Below are 18,553 nucleotides of genomic sequence, written 5' to 3'. Positions count from 1 at the left end.
TATAACTCAAAGGTATTCTGGAGACACTGTTTGGACTAATGGGAAAAGATGCAGTCTCATTTTTAACAATTGCAATAGTTGGTATTGATTTTTGTACTCGTACAGTCGTATTGTGCCACTGTAGCACTGATTGTCATATCAATAACAGACTGCTGCGTCTGTGTGCTTGGCCAACCAGCTTTAAGCTCTGCTACGATCAACATGTGCACTTTCCAATCCTCTGCTTCCTGCTCACAAACCAGTCTGCTGTATTATTGGGTCAAAATGTGTCTATCTGTTCGTGTCCGTGAGAGAGTGTGTGTACGTGTGTGTGTGTGTAAATAATTGTCTTTTATGGTCACAGGGTTTTGTGTGTGTGTGCGCATGTTACGTGACAGAGGAAATCCCTAAAAACTAACCAAGAAGGGGGAATAGAGGGGAGGAGGATAGAAGTAAAGACAGGAACAGTGCACATGAGGAGAGGAGGGGAGGTGTGTTCAAGAGGACAATCATTCTGTGGTGTTAAGCAGTGTTTGACGACTCTTTCCCTGTATCTGCTAAAAAAAAATAGAGGATTGTTTCTGTTCTGGACTTGTCAAAAGGGGGGACTAATGAGTATAAACATTCCCTGATGCCTCACGTCTCCTCTTTCTCTTCCTTCCCCTCCGCCCATCCACATGCACATGCAGCAGTGCCAGTCCTTGTGTCTGTAGCACTAGTTTTTAAACCTTAGCCTCGCTGTGTGTGTGTTTGTGTGTTAGATGGTTATACTTGTACCCCTACTTCCCTCCAATCACTCTGCGAGATTGTCACTACTGTCACGACTTCAACCCACCTCTTAAAAAAACAATACTGATACTTGCAGTATTCACCCTGCCTTCATTACCCATCATCCAACTTAACTGCTGCCATTGTATTTAATGACCTCGCATTTGATTCCCACTAAACATCTGGATTGAGCTGCACTAGCTCTTCGTAAATCTTTCACTTAGTTTGTGCAATAGTCCTGCTTTAACTGGCTAGTTGCTAACTTGCTAACTTAACTTACTTGCTAGTTTCAAACTTACTAAACTAGAGTTAAACCATTAAGCCATAATATCTCGGCTAGTTAATAATGCGTCCAATCAAAAATAATAAACTGAAAGCAGGAAGTCGCTGTCCATCTCAATCTTTACTCAAATTGGAAATAAAGTTCTGGTTGGATTCTTCAAAATGTAGCTAACACTTTCTGATTTCTCCAAAGTTGTCTCACCCAACTTTAAAATATTAACTTTATAAATATTTAATGCTTACGCACTTAAGGTAACATTACAAGCAGTATTTGCTCATTTAGTTTAAACATTTTTAATAGGAGTTGTACTAAGTTTATTTTTGTTCATTTTAGTGTAATGTGCAAGTCACTCAATCTATATTGGTCAAATGTTAGCAAGCTAATGTAATTCGCTAACGCTAGCTTGTTTTGTTAGCCAGCAGTACGGAACAGGTTGACCTGGAAGTTACCGGGTGTAGCAAAAAGTCTTTACATGGTACCAGTTTGTCTGGTAGAACTCGTTTTAACTTAGTAAACCCTTATGATAAGTAGGCTAAGTCCTGACTCACAAAGAGCTGGTGCAACTTGCTGCTGGTTGCTAATGAGCTAATAACAATGGTTGCCTTTGGCCACTATTAAGCTAGCTGCAAAAGAAAGAGCAACTGAAAAAATTGGCTGTTACAAATCAAAATTGGCTGTGTAGGTACTTCCTGAAAGTATGTGTTCGCTCTGTCTGAGGTCCTTTACCTCTCTGTTTGTCTGTTTTAGATTGTTTCAAATGACCCAGCCGTCCCATGTGCTTGATGCTCACCATCGCTTTTCTCCCCTCACATTTCCCCGTCCTGTCTGTACCTGTTGTGATAAGACCCCGCCCTCTCCTTATCCCCGTCCGTCTGGTTACACAATGGCTGCCACTAAAAAAAACTACAATTGCCCAACCGTCTGTGTCCGACAGTGGTCCCCTCCTCTCCTAATCGACAGTTTCATCTCCGCCATCTTGTTTTTCTGTTCTTGGTGGCCAAAACAAAACGAGGAAATGTAATAATCATTGTTTGGTAACTGTTTCTAGTGCTATGTTTTTGGAGCGTTACGAGTATTTTCTAACATGTTACAATAAAAGATTGTAGTGTACAAATTCACATTTATAAAGTATATATATATAGATATATATGAGAAATGTATGTTCTAATGCAATAAAGAGAGATTAAGAATTATGAAAGCTGGATTAATCTGATTATTATATTTGTAGTATGTTTTTTAATATGTAGTGTTTTGTATCAAGTCTTGGTTTGTTTGTTTGTCTGGATCAGTATGTAACATGTAACTCTGTTTTAAACCAACAGACCACTCCAGGAACATACATGTTCACCTGCAAATAATTTTTAATTTTATAATAGTTTTCATTGTTTTTCAGTCCTTTATTCGATAAGTTGTACCACTTTTTTTCTTAAAGGATAACTTCGGGATTTTTCAACCTAGACCCTGGTTTCCCATGTGTTTGTGTGTAAGTGACTAGTGGAGACAACAATTCGTCAGAAGAATAAAACTACAGTAAGTAGTATTTTTTTCAACCATAAAAACACTACAAGTACGTACTTACAAGTCCTGCCTTAGAAATGTTACTGAAAGTAAAAGAACAGAAGTATTAGCATCAAACTAAAGTAGAAAAGGAACTCATTTTTCAAAATAGCTAATTTCAGAATGATGTACAGTATATTATTGTATTGTAATTATATGTTGCACTTGGTAGAGAAGAGGCTCATTTTAAGTGTTTTATATACCTTAAAGTATATACCCTGAGTATCTGCCAAAGCTTATTTTAACCTTAAAGGTAGTGCATTTGAAATTACAATATTATCTAATACTCTGAAATATAGTGGATATAAATTACAGACTATGAGGTCTGTTAGAAATTTCTTTCTTAAATGCTTGTTTAAAATTATTTAGCTCAAGTGTTATTCTTCACTCATCATAGGAGAGAAACTGAGAAGAGCCTGGCTTTCCATTCGTTTTTAACGTCATTATCTAAATTATTTTTTGTAATTATTTTATTTTGAGAAAACAAGCTGTGTTCTCATGAGATATCAGGAAATAGGCTCACTTAAATTATCCAAGGAAAAATATTTGTTGATCATTGATGGGTATTCCTTAATCTGACATTTTCAGCTTGTGTTATGCTAAAGTCTCCAAGACTCAATCATGTGGGCATGGCAAGATTATTCTCTGATATTATTTATTATTATATTATTTATCATGATAAGGAGTGGATTATCTCATGAGATCAGCTAAGCTTGTTTTGACAACCAGCTGTTTACTTTATTTCAGACACACAGGTCCATATCAGCACAAAACACAAAACAATAAAAGACAGAAAACAACAGAGGGATAAAGAATAAAATCATTACATTTCATCAACTTTCTGTGCTGTTATGGACATACATGTTTTATTCTGTGATTGTGGCATTAGAAATAAAATGGTGGCTGTTCTTGGCTTCCATAGATGTCAACTAAATTTACTATAGGCCTAGTTATTTATGGCTCAGGAAAAAAGTTTCATACCAATTTTTTTTTCGATTTTTCCAATTCCATTCATATTTTTAACCTAATAACATGATTTTTTTTTCTACCTCTTAATCATAGTATGAGTGTATCTTTACCTCTATTGTCATCGTGAAATGTCCCCAGCGGTGTGCCGTAGCAAAGCTGCTGGTTTGTTGACATTTTTTTCTCCATCAGCTGACTGCCACAAGTTAGCTGACCGGTTTTTGGACAGCTCACTACAAACAAACCCCCAGCGTGACATTATTCTGCCTACACTGCCTGCTAGCTCTCACAAACCACAAACAGTTTACACATTTGTAGAGACACAGCAGTTCTTAATGAGGCTTATCTTCTCACCTGCGGTCACTTTAGAGAGAGCTGAGCTGACGTCACAGCGAACGTTAACTTAGCTTCAGCTAACAGTGAGCTAACAGGCTAACTGAGCCGATGTAACGTGAGACCATGGAGGGGATTCTTTACAAATGGACGAATTACATGACAGGTGAGTCTACTACCTGTCTGTCTGACTGTCTGACAGCTGAATTAGCTTACTGACCATCCGTAGACGTAAAGACTTATTGATGAATGATAATGTTTTTGTTTGCTAACAGCACTGACAGCCTGTCAAACATCCTATAACTGTCAGATATAACCGTTACCCCTGCAGCTACAAGCTAATATTACTATTATCATGATAAGCGTGCCACTGCTGTAGTTGACGGGTTTATTTCAAGCTGTTCATATTTTATTTAGCCACAATATGAACTATCTTTATCTTTTTTCATCAGCCATTCCCAGTAGCTTTATAACCATATCTGCATCATACATGCTCAGTATCATCTCACAGGCATTGAGTTGTGAGTTGTTTAGTGGATAATTGACAGCAATACACAGCAAAAGAGGCAAATTATCAGCTGGGATACCGGTACATGAAAAGCAGCTCCCAGAAACCGGGATTATAAAGGCATTTGACCTTAATGATGGCAGCATGGCATGGCTATAAATAATAGTGGCACACTGCTTATGACTGTCTCACTGTAACCTGCTCTCAGTCAGCTGTGAATGGGATGAGTGTCATGTGAACAGTCTCTAGAAGTTAATAATTCCTCAACTTTTTATTGTACTTGGATGAGGAAGTACTGTTTTATCATTTGGACCATAAGCTGTGATGAAAAGGCATTGCTTGATGAGGGGCATAAACCAGCAGATCATATACTATTCTAATAATTAGCAATGATATGGAAATAATAACAGTTGTAACTTCTAGGCAGCATTATAATGGAGTAGTGTAGTGCTGCAGAGATGCTCTTGCTGTCCATTTAAGAAAACATGTTTGTTTGGTACAGACAACTAATGTCCCACCAGCATGATTTAAATAGTTATTTTCAAGAAAATATAATTGTGATGCTAAAATTCATCATTCCCACTTATCTTGAATCATATCTCAATCTTTGTATCTTTCAAAATAATCTTAATATTTACATGAAATTTATTATGAGAGGCTTATTGTGCTTATCACAGCTCAGGCTTTGAGTTTGCTGTTTGTTTGGATTCATTTAAAATTTTGATTTCTGATATTTAAGTAACACCATTAGTGACCCTTTATACAAAGGCTTTCTCTTAATTATTATTACATTGATTATTTTATTCTACTGTATCTATTGATTTCTAACAACTTGCCCATTCTTATATCTTGCTCCTTTTTTCAGTACTGTACAACTTTTAAACATATTTTAAAGTTTTTTATTTATTTATTTTGCCTGATAAAGGAATGTGTTTCTTGATTTTTGAAACGTGTTATATGAATAAAGTTTTACAGTTACATGTTTTTATTTTTTACAGAAATTGTATTTCAAACTTACTAACTGGAGGTGTGAAAGTCACTTCTGTTAACCACTCAGGAAGAATCTGGAGAATACAGACACTATTGAGATGCATTATGGGAAATCAAGAGCTAGGGGAATGTAGTTTAATTTCTAAAAATTATTTTTATCATTGACAAATCTTTTATATAATTTTTCAAGCCAATACAAAGTACTTTCAATTGTTTCTTAATTGTTGTTATTAGTAGAGAATAATTTGAATATCTGAGTTTTGGATTATAAAACAAGCAGTTTGTAAGCTCCACTTTTCAATTTTCTGACAATAACTAATCAATTAAAAAAGAATGTGCCAATTCAAGGACAATAAAAGTTTGTCTTCTGTTCTCAGGCTGGCAGCCGCGCTGGTTCGTCTTAGAGAATGGAGTCATCTCGTACTACGACAGCGAGGACGATGTTGGTAAAGGAAGCAAAGGATCTATCAAGATGTCCGTGTGTGACATCAAAGGTTAGACCGCTCTTTAAAACGCCTGGCTGACGTTCTTTGACGCTGTGTACCTCATCTGTCCTGTCCTCTTTTCTCAAAACCTCTATCTAACACTTTTAAAATGTTGTATTCAGTTCATCCGACAGATCCAACGCGTCTGGAGTTGATAATCCCCGGCGAGCAGCATTTCTACGTCAGGGCTGTGAACGCTGCAGAGAGACAGAGATGGCTGGTGGCTTTAGGCTCGTCCAAAGCTGGAACTCTGGACAGTCACAAACATAAAGGTACGCAGAGTTTTTGTGTTAATCTGTGCGTCTGCTGTTCTGTGATGTGTGTTCCCTTCGTCTGTGGGAAGATTACTGTTAATCAATTGAATAAAACACCTGTAGCTGTCGAGAGGGCAACAATTTTAGCCTAAGCAGCTAAGAACAGTGTGTGTTAAAATGATATTTGCCATTAATTATCATGTAAAAGCAAATGTGCAATAGTTAATAAAAGCCAAGTAAAAAAGAATACTGAGGGTGCTAAATATGTGCATTATATATACAATAAAATAGGAGATAAAGATAAAATGCTGGGAAGTGGATCTATGGTGGATTAAATATAAATGCCAGAGTTAAATATAATTGCCAGAATAAAGTTGAATGCAAAAATAAAGTTAGATACATTAGATAGATTACTGTGCAAAAAAGGTTATCCATAATAGTTATTTACAAATGAACAGTATAGGCAGTATTTCTGTCAACATACTGCACAGCTTATCCAGCTTATGTACAGTAAGAGTTCAGTTCAGTGCACAGTTTAAAATGGGTGTCTGTGTGTCAGACACTCAGAGGGAGGAGTTGAAGAGTCTAATGGCCACAGGCAGGACTGACTTCCTGTGGTGTTCTGTGGTGCTTCTCGGGGGAATTAATCTACTGAACATGTTCCTGTGCTTAACCAGCACATCACGGAGTGGGTGGGAGACATTGTCCAAGATAACCCGTAATTTGCACAGCATCTTCCTGTCTGACACCGCCGTCAGAGAGTCCAGCTCCACCCCCACAACGTCACTAGATTTGCAGATCAGTTTGTTTGTTCCTGTTGGCGTCAGCTACCCTCAGCCTGCTGCCCCAGCACACACCAGCAAACAAGATAGCACTAACCACCACAGACGCATAAAACATCTTCAGCATCGTCCTGCAGATGTTACGAGACCTCAGCCTCCTCAGGAAGTAGAGGCGACTCAGGCCGTTGTTGTAGACGTCTTCAGTGTTTTTGGCCAAGTCCAGCTAAGTAAACCCCCAAGTACTTGTAGTCCTCCACAATGTCCACACTGACCCCCTGGATGGAAACAGGGGGCACCGGTGCCTTAGCCCTCCTCAGATCCACAATCAGTTCTTTTGTCTTTGCCACGTTGAGCTGGAGATGGTTCTGCTCGCACCACGTGACAAGGTTTCCTGCCACAGTCCTGTGTTCAGCCTCCTCACCTCCTCCTTCCTCACAAATTATCTGCAGCCTTTCATCAACATCTGAAGTAATGAATTCAGCATAATGTGACACTAAAGGTGACGCTGTTAGACTTTAATTGCGAAAATTCTGCAGGAAGTGGGGGGGCACACAAAATGTTAATTAATTTACATTTTACTGATTAATTTTACTGATAATTAACATTAAAAATGACCATGAGTGGTCCACAGTCTGTTTTTTCACTGAAGATTTCTGACTGTATATTTTCTTTATTATGTTGTATTTAAAAACTATTTCTATCTGAATCAGAATCAGAAATACTTTATTAATCCCCGGGGGGGGAAATAAGACTGTAACAGGCTGCACGTGCAGTCGGTGCATGCACACTATTTTTCAACTGTGTGTATGTGTGTCGCCAGGTCCCGACTGTCTGAAGACAAAGATGTCTGAACTCCGTCTGTACTGCGACCTCCTCGTCCAGCAGGTCCACACCATCCAATCGCAGCACACTGCCGACACAGAGGAAACCCCCACCTCTGAGGTGACATCCTCTGTTCACCGCAAAATCATTTGATCACATTTTTCTTTATTTCTACAAAATAACACTCATAACTCTTTCATTTCATCATAATTAAGAAAGCGTCTTATGTAATGTACCAACTGTATCAGAGTGAGGAAAGATTCAAATAATGTAGGAAAACCACATTCATTCCATATGTGTAAAAACACATGTAAATACTATGAAATATGTGGTGAAACATGTGGAACACTTGTGTTTGCATATGTAAAATACAAATGATCACATGTGGAAATTTGTTTTGCCATTTGTGCTTTGCGATTCAAATTTTAACTTTCTCTCTCTTTGCACAGAGTAAGAACTGACAACCAAGTGCAGTTTGGCATTATCAAAAAAGTACTTATTATGTACATTCTAGACTAGAATATAGACTACAGAATAAGGGGAAGAAATGATAAAGATGAGTATAATATACTGTGTGTACATTATTAGCAGTTACAGATGAGAACATTTGGTTTAATGCAGATTTTAGAACAAGCAATGGTTTTAGTGAGTATTATACATGTCTGGATATATTTCTAAACTATAAGAACTATGTCAAAATATGGTTCTGCCTATCTGAAGCCTCATCATCTCATTTATTGGGTACTTTGGAAGTTGACATTATTCACATGCTAAATTTACATTTTTGGAAACCAGAAAAGACTTCATGATATGAGATGATAAACATGCAGCTCAAAAAACGGTATACTTCAGGGACACTTTTACTTGTTTGTGAGTGCAACCCAATATGATCACTACTTTTTTGCAAATCAAAAATGCTTTTAAGTGCTCGGTTTTGCGTCGGCTTCAGATCTGGTCAGAAATAATAAGTAATAAGTTCTTTCTTGTCTCATGCCTTACACTTCCACCAAGTTCCATTGAAATCGACCCATTACTTTTTCTCTTATCAAGCTGACAAATAGATAAATAAATGACAGGTGGAGGAAACATATAAATACAGTGTATATTATAGTAAATCAGATAGGTGGTAACTTCTAAACTATTCCATTTATTCTCTGTGTCTGCAGGCCTCTCTCCTCAGTGCAACCTGTGCAACTTTCATCAGGACCTTGGAGGAGTGTATGACCCTGGCTAACCAGAGTTTGACCCCTGACCTCCGACCTCCTGAAAGGGTAAGTACACTTGAGCAAATTCAAGTATAATGCATCTACAAGTGTCTGATGACACAAACAATAATGAACATAATAACATCGTCCCAGTGTAGAGATAGTCAGGTAAAAGTAACTAAATTCCAGCTTTTTTCTAATTGATCTGTTGTCTTTAGACATTTTTCAAGCAAATGTGTCAAACCTTTCCTGGACCCAGCTTCTTAAATGTCAAGATTCACTGCAGTCTTTGTCATTTGTGATTATGAATGAAGAGTCTTTGGGGTTTTGGACTGTTGGTTGTGCAAAAGAGGTAATCTGAAGACGTTGCTTTGTGATCTGGGAAATTGTTCCATTTTTTGGCACTGCAAAGACAAAACACAATTTATTACTTGTGAAAATAATCAACAGATTAATCAGTAGTACAACTAAGCGTTAGTCGCAGCAGTGTGTTGAAAGTCACAATAGAAGAGCCTGGTCAGTCATGTTGTTGACTTGGGTTAGCCAACTAATAAAGTGTGATTTATTCATATGGACAAAGCTTTCCATAGGTGCGTAAAGTAATTCATGTTAGCATGTTGATGTACACGTAAATCGTATAAAATACATTCTGCATAAGGAGCAGTTTTATTTTTGAACTTAAAGTCTATTTTGATGCTAATATGTTATGATTTTGAATATGGACTTAAACTTGCAACATAGTACTTTTACACTGTGGTATTGCTTCTTGTAAAAGAAGCTGTTTGTTGGCACTTGCTGACTTCGTTCCCTCCTGTCTTGATCCATGCTTGTGTTATATTAACTCTCAGATGTACGTCGCTTTGGACAAAAGCTAAATAAGCTAGTAAGCTAAATAAAACTGTAACATTGTAAATGTGGGGCACCCACATGTGTCTGCTTGGCAAATTGCCTGAAGTGAACTGATATGTGCAGACTGAAGAGCTGTGAAAACCAGCCTCAAGAGGATGTGGAAATAGTGCAGGATGTGGATCTTGACGACGATGATGAAACTAGTGCAAACCACCTTAACTGTTTAAACAGAAAAAAAAACGTGGTGTAATATAAATATATCATACAATATAAAAACCAAAAGGTTAACCACAGATTCAGTTTTCTTATCTTGTGCCCTTTTTTGATGAATTTCTCAGCAAAGGTTTTGAGTTTTTGAATCATTTTGTGTTTCTGTTGCCAGTAACAGAATCCCATGTAAAACTCTGAACATTCTATCACAAAGTTTATTCTGATAAGAAATGTTATTTTTGTCATCCATGCAATATACGCACATCGATCAATATGAAGGTAGTTATAAGGGTTACATTTGCAGAGGCATGCAGAGTTTACCCTATTTCAGCATTAGAGGTCAAAGGTCAAATTCTGTTGTCCTTAGTGTCATGAAAATGTGACTGGTATATAGAATATAATGTTACGTGACTTCATGATATTCTGTGTAGGTTACCCTCTTTTATACTGGCTCTATGTGAAAAATGGCAAAAAACATGAAAACATTGTAATGATGGAGAGATGAAAAAAGGACTGATAGCACATAGAAAGCTACCATTGCTGCAATGCCATCATACATTTTCCAACACTAGGGACATAGACTTTTATTAGAATCACTATGAGACATGGTCCCTCCAAATTGGCACAACCAACCCCCTGGCTCTTGGACTCCTACTTTAAATCCCATAGTTGAGTTTATAGTAAAATAATGTATTTTTATTGTTTACACGCTAACTTCTTTCCTTTGTTCCTGGTGTTGGCTGCACACAGACCTTAAACTATTCCAAACTATCCAATCACAGTGAGCACAGCGCTTTAACTGGGTTCTTGCTTTGTTTCAGTTTTATTGTCATTTCTTTGTAATTGTACTTCATACTGCTGTGCACATTACGTTACGCTCTGCTAACCATCAATCACCTGACGCCTGCAGGCTAACGTAGAGGTGCAAGAAAACAATCCCAACAATGCCAAAAAGAAATCAAATCAAACAAATGTACATTGTAAAATGATCGGAGAAAATAAATAAGATGTTAGTTAATCAGCTGTAAATGGAAATTACAGTGTAGTCTCCTTGTTCAGCGGCAGACACAAGTTATTTAGAGGAAACTACATTTCAGGGTTAATATGTAGGCATAAGTGAACCTTATAGTTCAAGTCTTTTTTGAATAAAGAAATTCAGAAAAAAATGATGCACTCACACCTGTGTTCTGTCTTTGTGTCTGCACAGATGAAGAGGTCCATCAGTCACCCTGGAACATACAGCTTTGACCGGTGAGCCTCCTTGTTTCTTTGCCTGTGTGAAGCAGTTTGTGTTCCCTCTGTGTTGTGTGTTGCCTGCTTTGTTATAAGAGCCAGCCACTGTTCATTCATAATGTTAACTGTATTTGTGCAGCAGAGATGCAGCCAAAAGTGCTTTACAAAACAAGAAAAACACTGCAGCAAACAAAAATCGAATTAGCAATAAAAACTTGATAAAACATTAACAACAATAGCAAAACCAACTGGGAACACTGGGAGCTGATTAAAAAGCAGGAGGATCACCCAAAACTAAAAGCCAGATTAAATTGATATGTGTTTAATTTCGAGTAGACTTTACTTCCTGTTTAAAATGATTCGTTTGAACTTCAGATCAACTTCCAAACTGATCTTCTATCGAAATAAAAGCAGATTTTGTGCACTGTGTTGTAACACCAGGTGGCAGCATTGCAACACCTCTAATATTTCATGCCTCACAAATTATTTGTTCAGCCTTTACGGATGGCTTCACATTAATAAAAATAGATTTAATTAATGTTTCTTTACTAGAAATATGTAAGTCTTAATAACTTAATTAACGTGACATATCTATATCTATCTATAACAGAGTTACAGGGTTTTTTTAGATTTAAATTTGTGTTACTTTTCCTCCAAAACAACTCATAAAGGTGGGGAAATGTATAAATTGAATGTTTATATCAACACCTGTCTATTGGTATAAAGCCATTTAAATAACTATAAAACTCAGCTTGGATATAACATTGTTGAAACGCTGAACATAAACATGAATGTGACGTTATCTAAATGTTTTATAGACCACCTTTCCACTCTAAGAGAAGACATGTGAACTAACTCTGGTTTGTTAATTGTTTCTTGTACTTTGTGTTTACATGTTGGGTTTTGAGGAAAGCTGAGTACATCCTGATTGTAACATTTCCAGTAACATTTCCATTGACATTTAAAACGAAACTTATACAAGTGCTCTTGTTCCGGCTGATTCTTCAAAGGCTGCCGATACAAGCGAGCACGTCACGGTCAATTGAATGACAAACACTGTGGTTTCTTTGAGTCCTCTTGAAATCAAAATGTGCTGAGTGAGGCTCCTTTTGTTTTTACCTGTGAGACATTTGAACACAAGTTTATTCAGTCACAGACTGCAACCTCTTCCAGTCATTACTGATATTAAGGACTAAGGATATTAAGGATTATATTAAGGACAAAGGGAGAGAGTGTTATCTCCTCCTCTTCCTGACCCTTCAAAATAAAATGTCTTTTTCTATCTATGTTATCAATAACAAAATATAAACATGATTTTTGACATATGCAACAGATTAATGCATTTAAGAATGGTTAAAATATGCTATAGATGTTGTGGTGAAATAAAGAGTAATATGACGTAAATTAAAACCTATCTATAGAAGAACTCTTAAATGAAGCTGCCAAAAAACTCATTATGAATATCAACATAAGCGAGAAGGTTTCCGTATTATATTATAATTTTCTCTTCCCCCCACAGGTCAGGTGTGCTAAAGGAGTACATGGGTGGAGGTCAGAGGTCAACTCAGCGCAGGAACCGAACATGCTCCGACAGCTCTGTTTATGACACTGAACGTAAGATACAGCGCTTTTTTCTTTTAAAGAAACACACAAGGAGGTTTCAGGCAGAGATATTAGAGTTGCATATAAAGTAAGGATGGAGTAGGAAGCCAGTGTGCTTGAAAAATGTCATAACTTATGTGCTCAGTGAACGCTGTCTCCGCTGTCTCCTCCAATTAACACCACATTAGTAGTGGTACTTTCCAGGATACACTTTAATGAAATCACATCCAGTTCCTTTCTAAGAAGTTATAGGGAACCATTGGACCAATAAATTAAGTGATATCTGTAAAAAAAAAAAAACTGTTGAAAAAATATAATAATAATAATTCTGATAGATAATTGAGAAGTTCCAAGTTTCATTCATATTATTTGTTGATCAATATACAATAAACTAATACCATGTAAAATGTAGACACTATTCAATAGTTTATACATACTATAAATGTCGAAATTATTTCCAAACGTATACATACATTTTTTATTTTTATTAGCTTTTGGAGGAAAAACACAAGCATGTGAATCTCTTTAAACAATACTTTGACATTTAAAAAAAAAACTTGTTTTCACTTTCTCACAGAAAGTTTGAAGATTGACACTACTCTCATTTTGTTCTGGGTTTATCTGTATAGTATTTATATTTTTAAATAAATATCAGGATATAACAGGACAATTAGTGATTTTTAGAGACGTGGAAGCCACTTTTACTCAAGCATTCGGTAAAGATCACAGTACTTCTTCCATTATTGAGTGTAGGCCTCTCGATTGGCACTTCCCAGCTTCCTTAACTTTGTTTCTATTTGTATGATGCATCCGGGTGTGGCTGTGGCTCAGTGGTAGAGTAGGTTATCTCGTATTCGGATAGTTGGTTCTGGTCCTTGAGCAAGGCACTGAACCCCAAATTAATCCCGAAAAAGAAAAGCGCTATGTAAGAGCAGTCCATGTATAACGGCAACTAACCTATGAAAGTTAATGTGTGTGTTTGTATGCGTTCCAGGTGTGCTGCCCGGTCTCAACGGTGACTCATCCTCCATCCCTGAAGAGAGAGGAGGAGGCAGTGTGAGCCCAAAGACCACACCCACTGACACAGACACTGACCTGTCCATCTGAAGACCTGACGTCCATCGAACCTGCTGGACTCTGAGAAACAGAGAACGCGAGAGGATCAATATCAGTGACAGTGGCTGCATCTAGTCCAGATATTGACTTCATCTTCATTAAACTGGGGATGAGTTGACCGACATTTGACCTCCTTCAGGATCGTCCATTCATGTGCTTTTTCTCTGAAGCCAGCTAAAGGCCAAACATGTGCACTTTGGAGTCATTATTATGTTTTTCTTTAGTCTCAAAACACTGGAGAGACAGAACAGACTTCAGGGAAGGCAGATCTGTCAGATGAGACACTGTGAGTGTAAAATGAAAGACACTGAGCGGAGGGGTTGTCATCGTCTCATGTCAACAGGAGGCACCATTCACACTATGGACACACTCCTGGAGACGATGGTAGCCTTGGAGTTCAGGAAATCTGTGAATGAAAGACGTCAGAAGGCAGCTCCATGGCGCAGTATGGACGTGAATAATGGTGTCATTAATCTATCTGTAATCTTCTTGACAGTTAGGATGACGAGTTTGAGGTCCAGCTTTAAACGGACCTGAGAATATGAAGGAGATTTTTAATTTTGGAGGTTTTTGTGGCCAAAACTGATGAGGTCAGTGAAATCCTGCAACCGTGAAAGAATAGCCTCTTCTCATTCAGTACTTTTTCCCCTTGAAACTTGCCAAGCATCTTCTACATTCTTCTTCCACACCTCCATAGTTGTGCTCGCCTGCTGAAAGGTCAAAAGAAGAACTCTATACCGCTTGCTGCCGGCTTCTTGTGTTTGAGGTCGCGAGCAGAGAGGTCTGAAAGAGTTCCTGAGGATGAAAACAGTCTCCTCAGTTTGGTCTCTGCAGGTTCCCTGAGCCTCACAAAGACTGAGAGCACTGAGGAGCTTGGGTTTTTAGCTGCACAAATGTATTTCTCTACATTAAATGTGCCATCAATCTTCTTTCAAGGAAAGTTTCTTCCAGTCAGTCCAGCCGGTTGTGCTCAGCCAGGACAGTGTTTTAGTGTTTGAAACTGGAGTCAGAAGAAAGACTTCAGTTTGACCTGCAGCTGTCTGCCTGAGGAGTTTGCACCTTCCCCTTGTGTTTGCTTGTTTTCCTTCCTGCACTCCCAGACAGGACTCACATCAGGTGATTGGAAAAGGCCTTGTTCAGACTGAGGCCGAATGTTTTTCTTGACCAAACCAGATTGTTTGTAGATTTACAAACACATGAAATGCGATTATGGGACATTGGAGGTGGTTGGAAATGTGATTGCAATCGGACACCACTGAAGCGTCTCACTCAGGAAGCTTTGGAAATTTGGAGTTTCTTCTGGGTTGTTTCCAAGGTGACAACACAAAGATGATGTCAAATCTAGTGGGACGTGTGGCAGCTGCGCAGAAAGGAGCTAGTCATTATCACAGCAACCGTTGCAGATAGGTTGGTGCAATCTGGACACCCAAATGTGGTCTGATCACACAAGTAACAGTCTGTCTTAGAGACTTGAGAAAAATATCTGATGTGCCTGCAATCTGAACAAAGCCTGAGTTACAGGAAGGTGTGAATGTGTGCAAGTTACTGCCTTTTAATGTTAATGTATTTCTTGAGCCTTTTGGTGATGAAGGAGCCAAACGTGAAGCTGTAATGAAACAAGTACGGTGGCCCTGAGGGCTCAACACTCTGCAAACCCCAATAGACAAATAATATTGCATCTGTGCTGTCTATTTAATGTGCATATGACCTTTATTTGATGGTATTATATCGTGTCTGTTTGCACATGCTCCGTAGCTGCAGTGTGTGGAGCTCTTTGTGCCACTCTTTGTGCCACATAAGTGAGTGCTTTAATTAATGAACTGAAGAGTATTAAAGTGGTTCAGTGAGTTAAGATGATGCCTTTTGCACACAGTTTGCAGATTTGTTGTATTTCTGTATCAGTTAGTGTTCAAGTAGCTCTACTTTTGTCCGACAAAGCTTAGCATTTTAGTGCTATTGGTGTGCATAACCTTTGAAGTGGATTAATTAGCATTCACTGCTAACATGTAGCTAAAACGTGCTAATAATTTAAACATGTAGGAATGGCAATTTCTCTGAGGTAATTGTTAGACGAATAACTCTTACAGTTAAAAAATGATGAGCCTAGTGGAGGGAGACGCCTATTTTATGATTTTACTGATTAGCTAGCAAAAACAAGGTGGAAGCTAACGAAGGTATGAAAAATATACCTTATTTCCTGTCTTGATAAATGACACACCTGGCAGTACAGTGAACTGTAGTCCATATTCTGTTGCTGGTGCTCAATGCCAAACGCACAAATGAGCATCTTATGCTTCAGCCAAACAGTGACTGTTGACTTGTGTACAATGACAAGACTGAACACAAGTAACCGACTCATGCTAGCTATACTCCTTCACTGTGTCCATTGATTCTTGGCTAAAATCAACATTGCTTCTCATAACACACAAGTTATCATCATGTATCACATTAGCTGGTGAAGTAATTTGGTTAGCTATACAACTAACCTATCTACTCAAGCAAGCTAAGGTTATCCAGCTAGCTTTAACTAAGCTGTGCTGCATGTAACGTTAGCTCATAATGTAATATGTAAACTGTAAGCTAACCATTTTACAGGTCAGCCAGGGGAGTCTGAAGGAATAAGCTGACGTTACCGACTCAAATAGCTACAATACGTAGCTAGCCATTTGTTTGTTACGTGAGCAAGCTATCTTAAAAGTAGCTACAACACAAATGTCCTTCTAAAGATGACCCTAGTTTGGTCACATTCACACCTATAACAGTTTAGCTTAAAAATGTTGTGCTTTTTGTTGGACTCAGACTGTGAAACGTGCCGGTCTTTTGTCGACGTGAGCGGACTCCTTTTCTAAGCTAACATGGGCTTGTGTTTCGCACGGTTGGCGCTGACTCAACACAGGACCTTGAAGTCGTCACGTTACGCTTTGCTGTTTGAGCACGTGCCAAAGACGTCACTGAACACAGATTAAACAATTGTGAGCTTGTGCAAAAGACGTCATCTGAACATGAAGTAAACAGTCGTGAATTGTGAGAAAGTACACGTGATTACACTGATTCTTTTTGTTTTTGTCGACAGATGTACAGTGGTGTGCTTTAGATGGAGAACCTCCACCTGTTAACCTGACGTTTGAAGGAGACAGTTCGCTCTTCCATAAACGTCAGCTTTGGCCAATAACACTTGACACATATTACATTTGCTTTCACCTGTAAGACATGTATTTACATTAAGGAGTTATGTCCCAAATTCTTTTAATGTTAGGTTTCTCCAGCATTGAGGTATTTTCACTTTCACTTTCACATTAACAGCATTAAATACATTGCACAGAACACGTACAGTAACCCAACATACAGTGTGCAGGTGTGGCTGTTTTGCACTTTGCACTAGAGGTTTTTTTGTTAGTCCTAAAAAGGATACAGTGACAAGGGTACTTTGGCTGATGATTGTGAAACTGATGTTGTTTAAGAAAAGAACTATATTTGTTTTAAGTCGTGTCTTATTTTGAAAGGACGTTCTGCTGCAGCCTTATGTGTAACAGTATGTAAACGTACAAGACTTCCTTCTTGTATCACTTTTACCAAAATGTGCGTTCAGCATTTGTACGAACACGCTGACACTGTTTGAATTTCCCTTCAACTTTCTCTGAATACTGTGAAGAAAAGTTGCTCCAGAGGCCGAGTTCAGTCTGTAATCAGACAGTTTGTTTCCTCGCGCGTGTCGGCTCCACGTTCAGCTTCGAAATCAAACAACCTCTGATTTTATGATTATTTATGACAGCATGGTAGTGCTTTATTTTATCTATAAATTATAGTTTTTACTCCTGGTGCCTATCAGATTATTTTACCTATGATTTTAACATCTGATGGATTTTGTACAAAAACTAATCAATTTATGGAAAAAGACACAAGGAGAGCTACATCAAAGAGCAGTTACACACTATTAGAATGACCACTAGCTGTACATTTCTTTCAATTTTTAAGCAGCTTTTGGAGATAATATAAGAGCATTCAGATTTAAATTTCTAGCCTTCATTTATTTTGGGAAATATATTTTTTTTTCTTCCAGATCATTACAAGATTAAAACCACTCCCACTGTACTTGAGTGATGAAAGCAGTGTGTGTATGGTTTTTGTACAAATTAACACAACAACGTGTAAATCAGTGAGGCTCAGAGGTACTGCTTATTAGATTTCCTCTGCAGAGTCTAAGGCTAGCTGTTTCCATTGTTTCTAGTCTTATGCTAAGCTAAGCTAAGCAACTCCGGCTCTGGCTTCATATTCACAGTCCAGATGTGAGAGTGTCGTCAATCTGCTCATCTAAAAGCTGATCATCTGTTCTTTTCTAGAGGAAGAAGCAGAGACAAACAACTTGCTGATTTAAGACTGAATCATATTATAATTTTTGTTTTTATTTTTCGGAAAAAACTAGCGCAGAGATTTTAATGCCTTAAGTGTCTCTGCACGGAGTTACGTGTGTGGTTGTGTCGGACTTTTCATTGTATAAATAAAATAAAAACGTTTTAAACTGGAGTGAATTTAAGGGTTTTATTCTGTGTGTGTATGAATGTGTGGAGGGGTTTATGATATGCACAACCTGTTATCAGGTATGACTAATAA

The 18,553-nt window shown here is 37.9% G+C and overlaps 1 protein-coding gene across 1 annotated transcript; it reads left to right on the top strand.

Annotated features, from left to right (window-relative positions):
- Positions 1 to 3,916: 3,916 nt before the first annotated feature.
- plekha3 (pleckstrin homology domain containing, family A (phosphoinositide binding specific) member 3) lies at positions 3,917 to 18,349 on the top strand. Its single transcript, XM_069658041.1, has 8 exons — positions 3,917 to 4,052; positions 5,762 to 5,878; positions 5,992 to 6,141; positions 7,726 to 7,847; positions 8,894 to 8,998; positions 11,199 to 11,242; positions 12,744 to 12,838; positions 13,821 to 18,349. Exons 1-8 carry the CDS (start codon positions 4,013 to 4,015, stop codon positions 13,931 to 13,933), a joined length of 786 nt encoding a protein of 261 aa, XP_069514142.1. The 5' UTR covers positions 3,917 to 4,012; the 3' UTR covers positions 13,934 to 18,349.
- The last annotated feature ends 204 nt before the right edge of the window (positions 18,350 to 18,553 follow it).

This window comes from Semicossyphus pulcher, unplaced genomic scaffold, assembly GCF_022749685.1.
Source record: "Semicossyphus pulcher isolate SPU_LCO1_2020_fin unplaced genomic scaffold, fSemPul1.0.p SCAF_12, whole genome shotgun sequence".
Taxonomy (NCBI): Eukaryota; Metazoa; Chordata; class Actinopteri; order Labriformes; family Labridae; genus Semicossyphus; species Semicossyphus pulcher.
The sequence above is the reverse complement of the archived record's forward strand: the minus strand, read 5'-3'. Positions and strand labels throughout refer to the sequence as shown.

Bases quoted from the DNA above. Each gene is read 5' to 3' on its own strand.
- plekha3 (XM_069658041.1), top strand. From the start codon at position 4,013: ATGGAGGGGATTCTTTACAAATGGACGAATTACATGACAG. The intron at 6,142-7,725 runs GTACGCAGAGTT...GTGTGTCGCCAG, and splicing joins GGACAGTCACAAACATAAAG to GTCCCGACTGTCTGAAGACA. The intron at 12,839-13,820 runs GTAAGATACAGC...TATGCGTTCCAG, and splicing joins CTCTGTTTATGACACTGAAC to GTGTGCTGCCCGGTCTCAAC.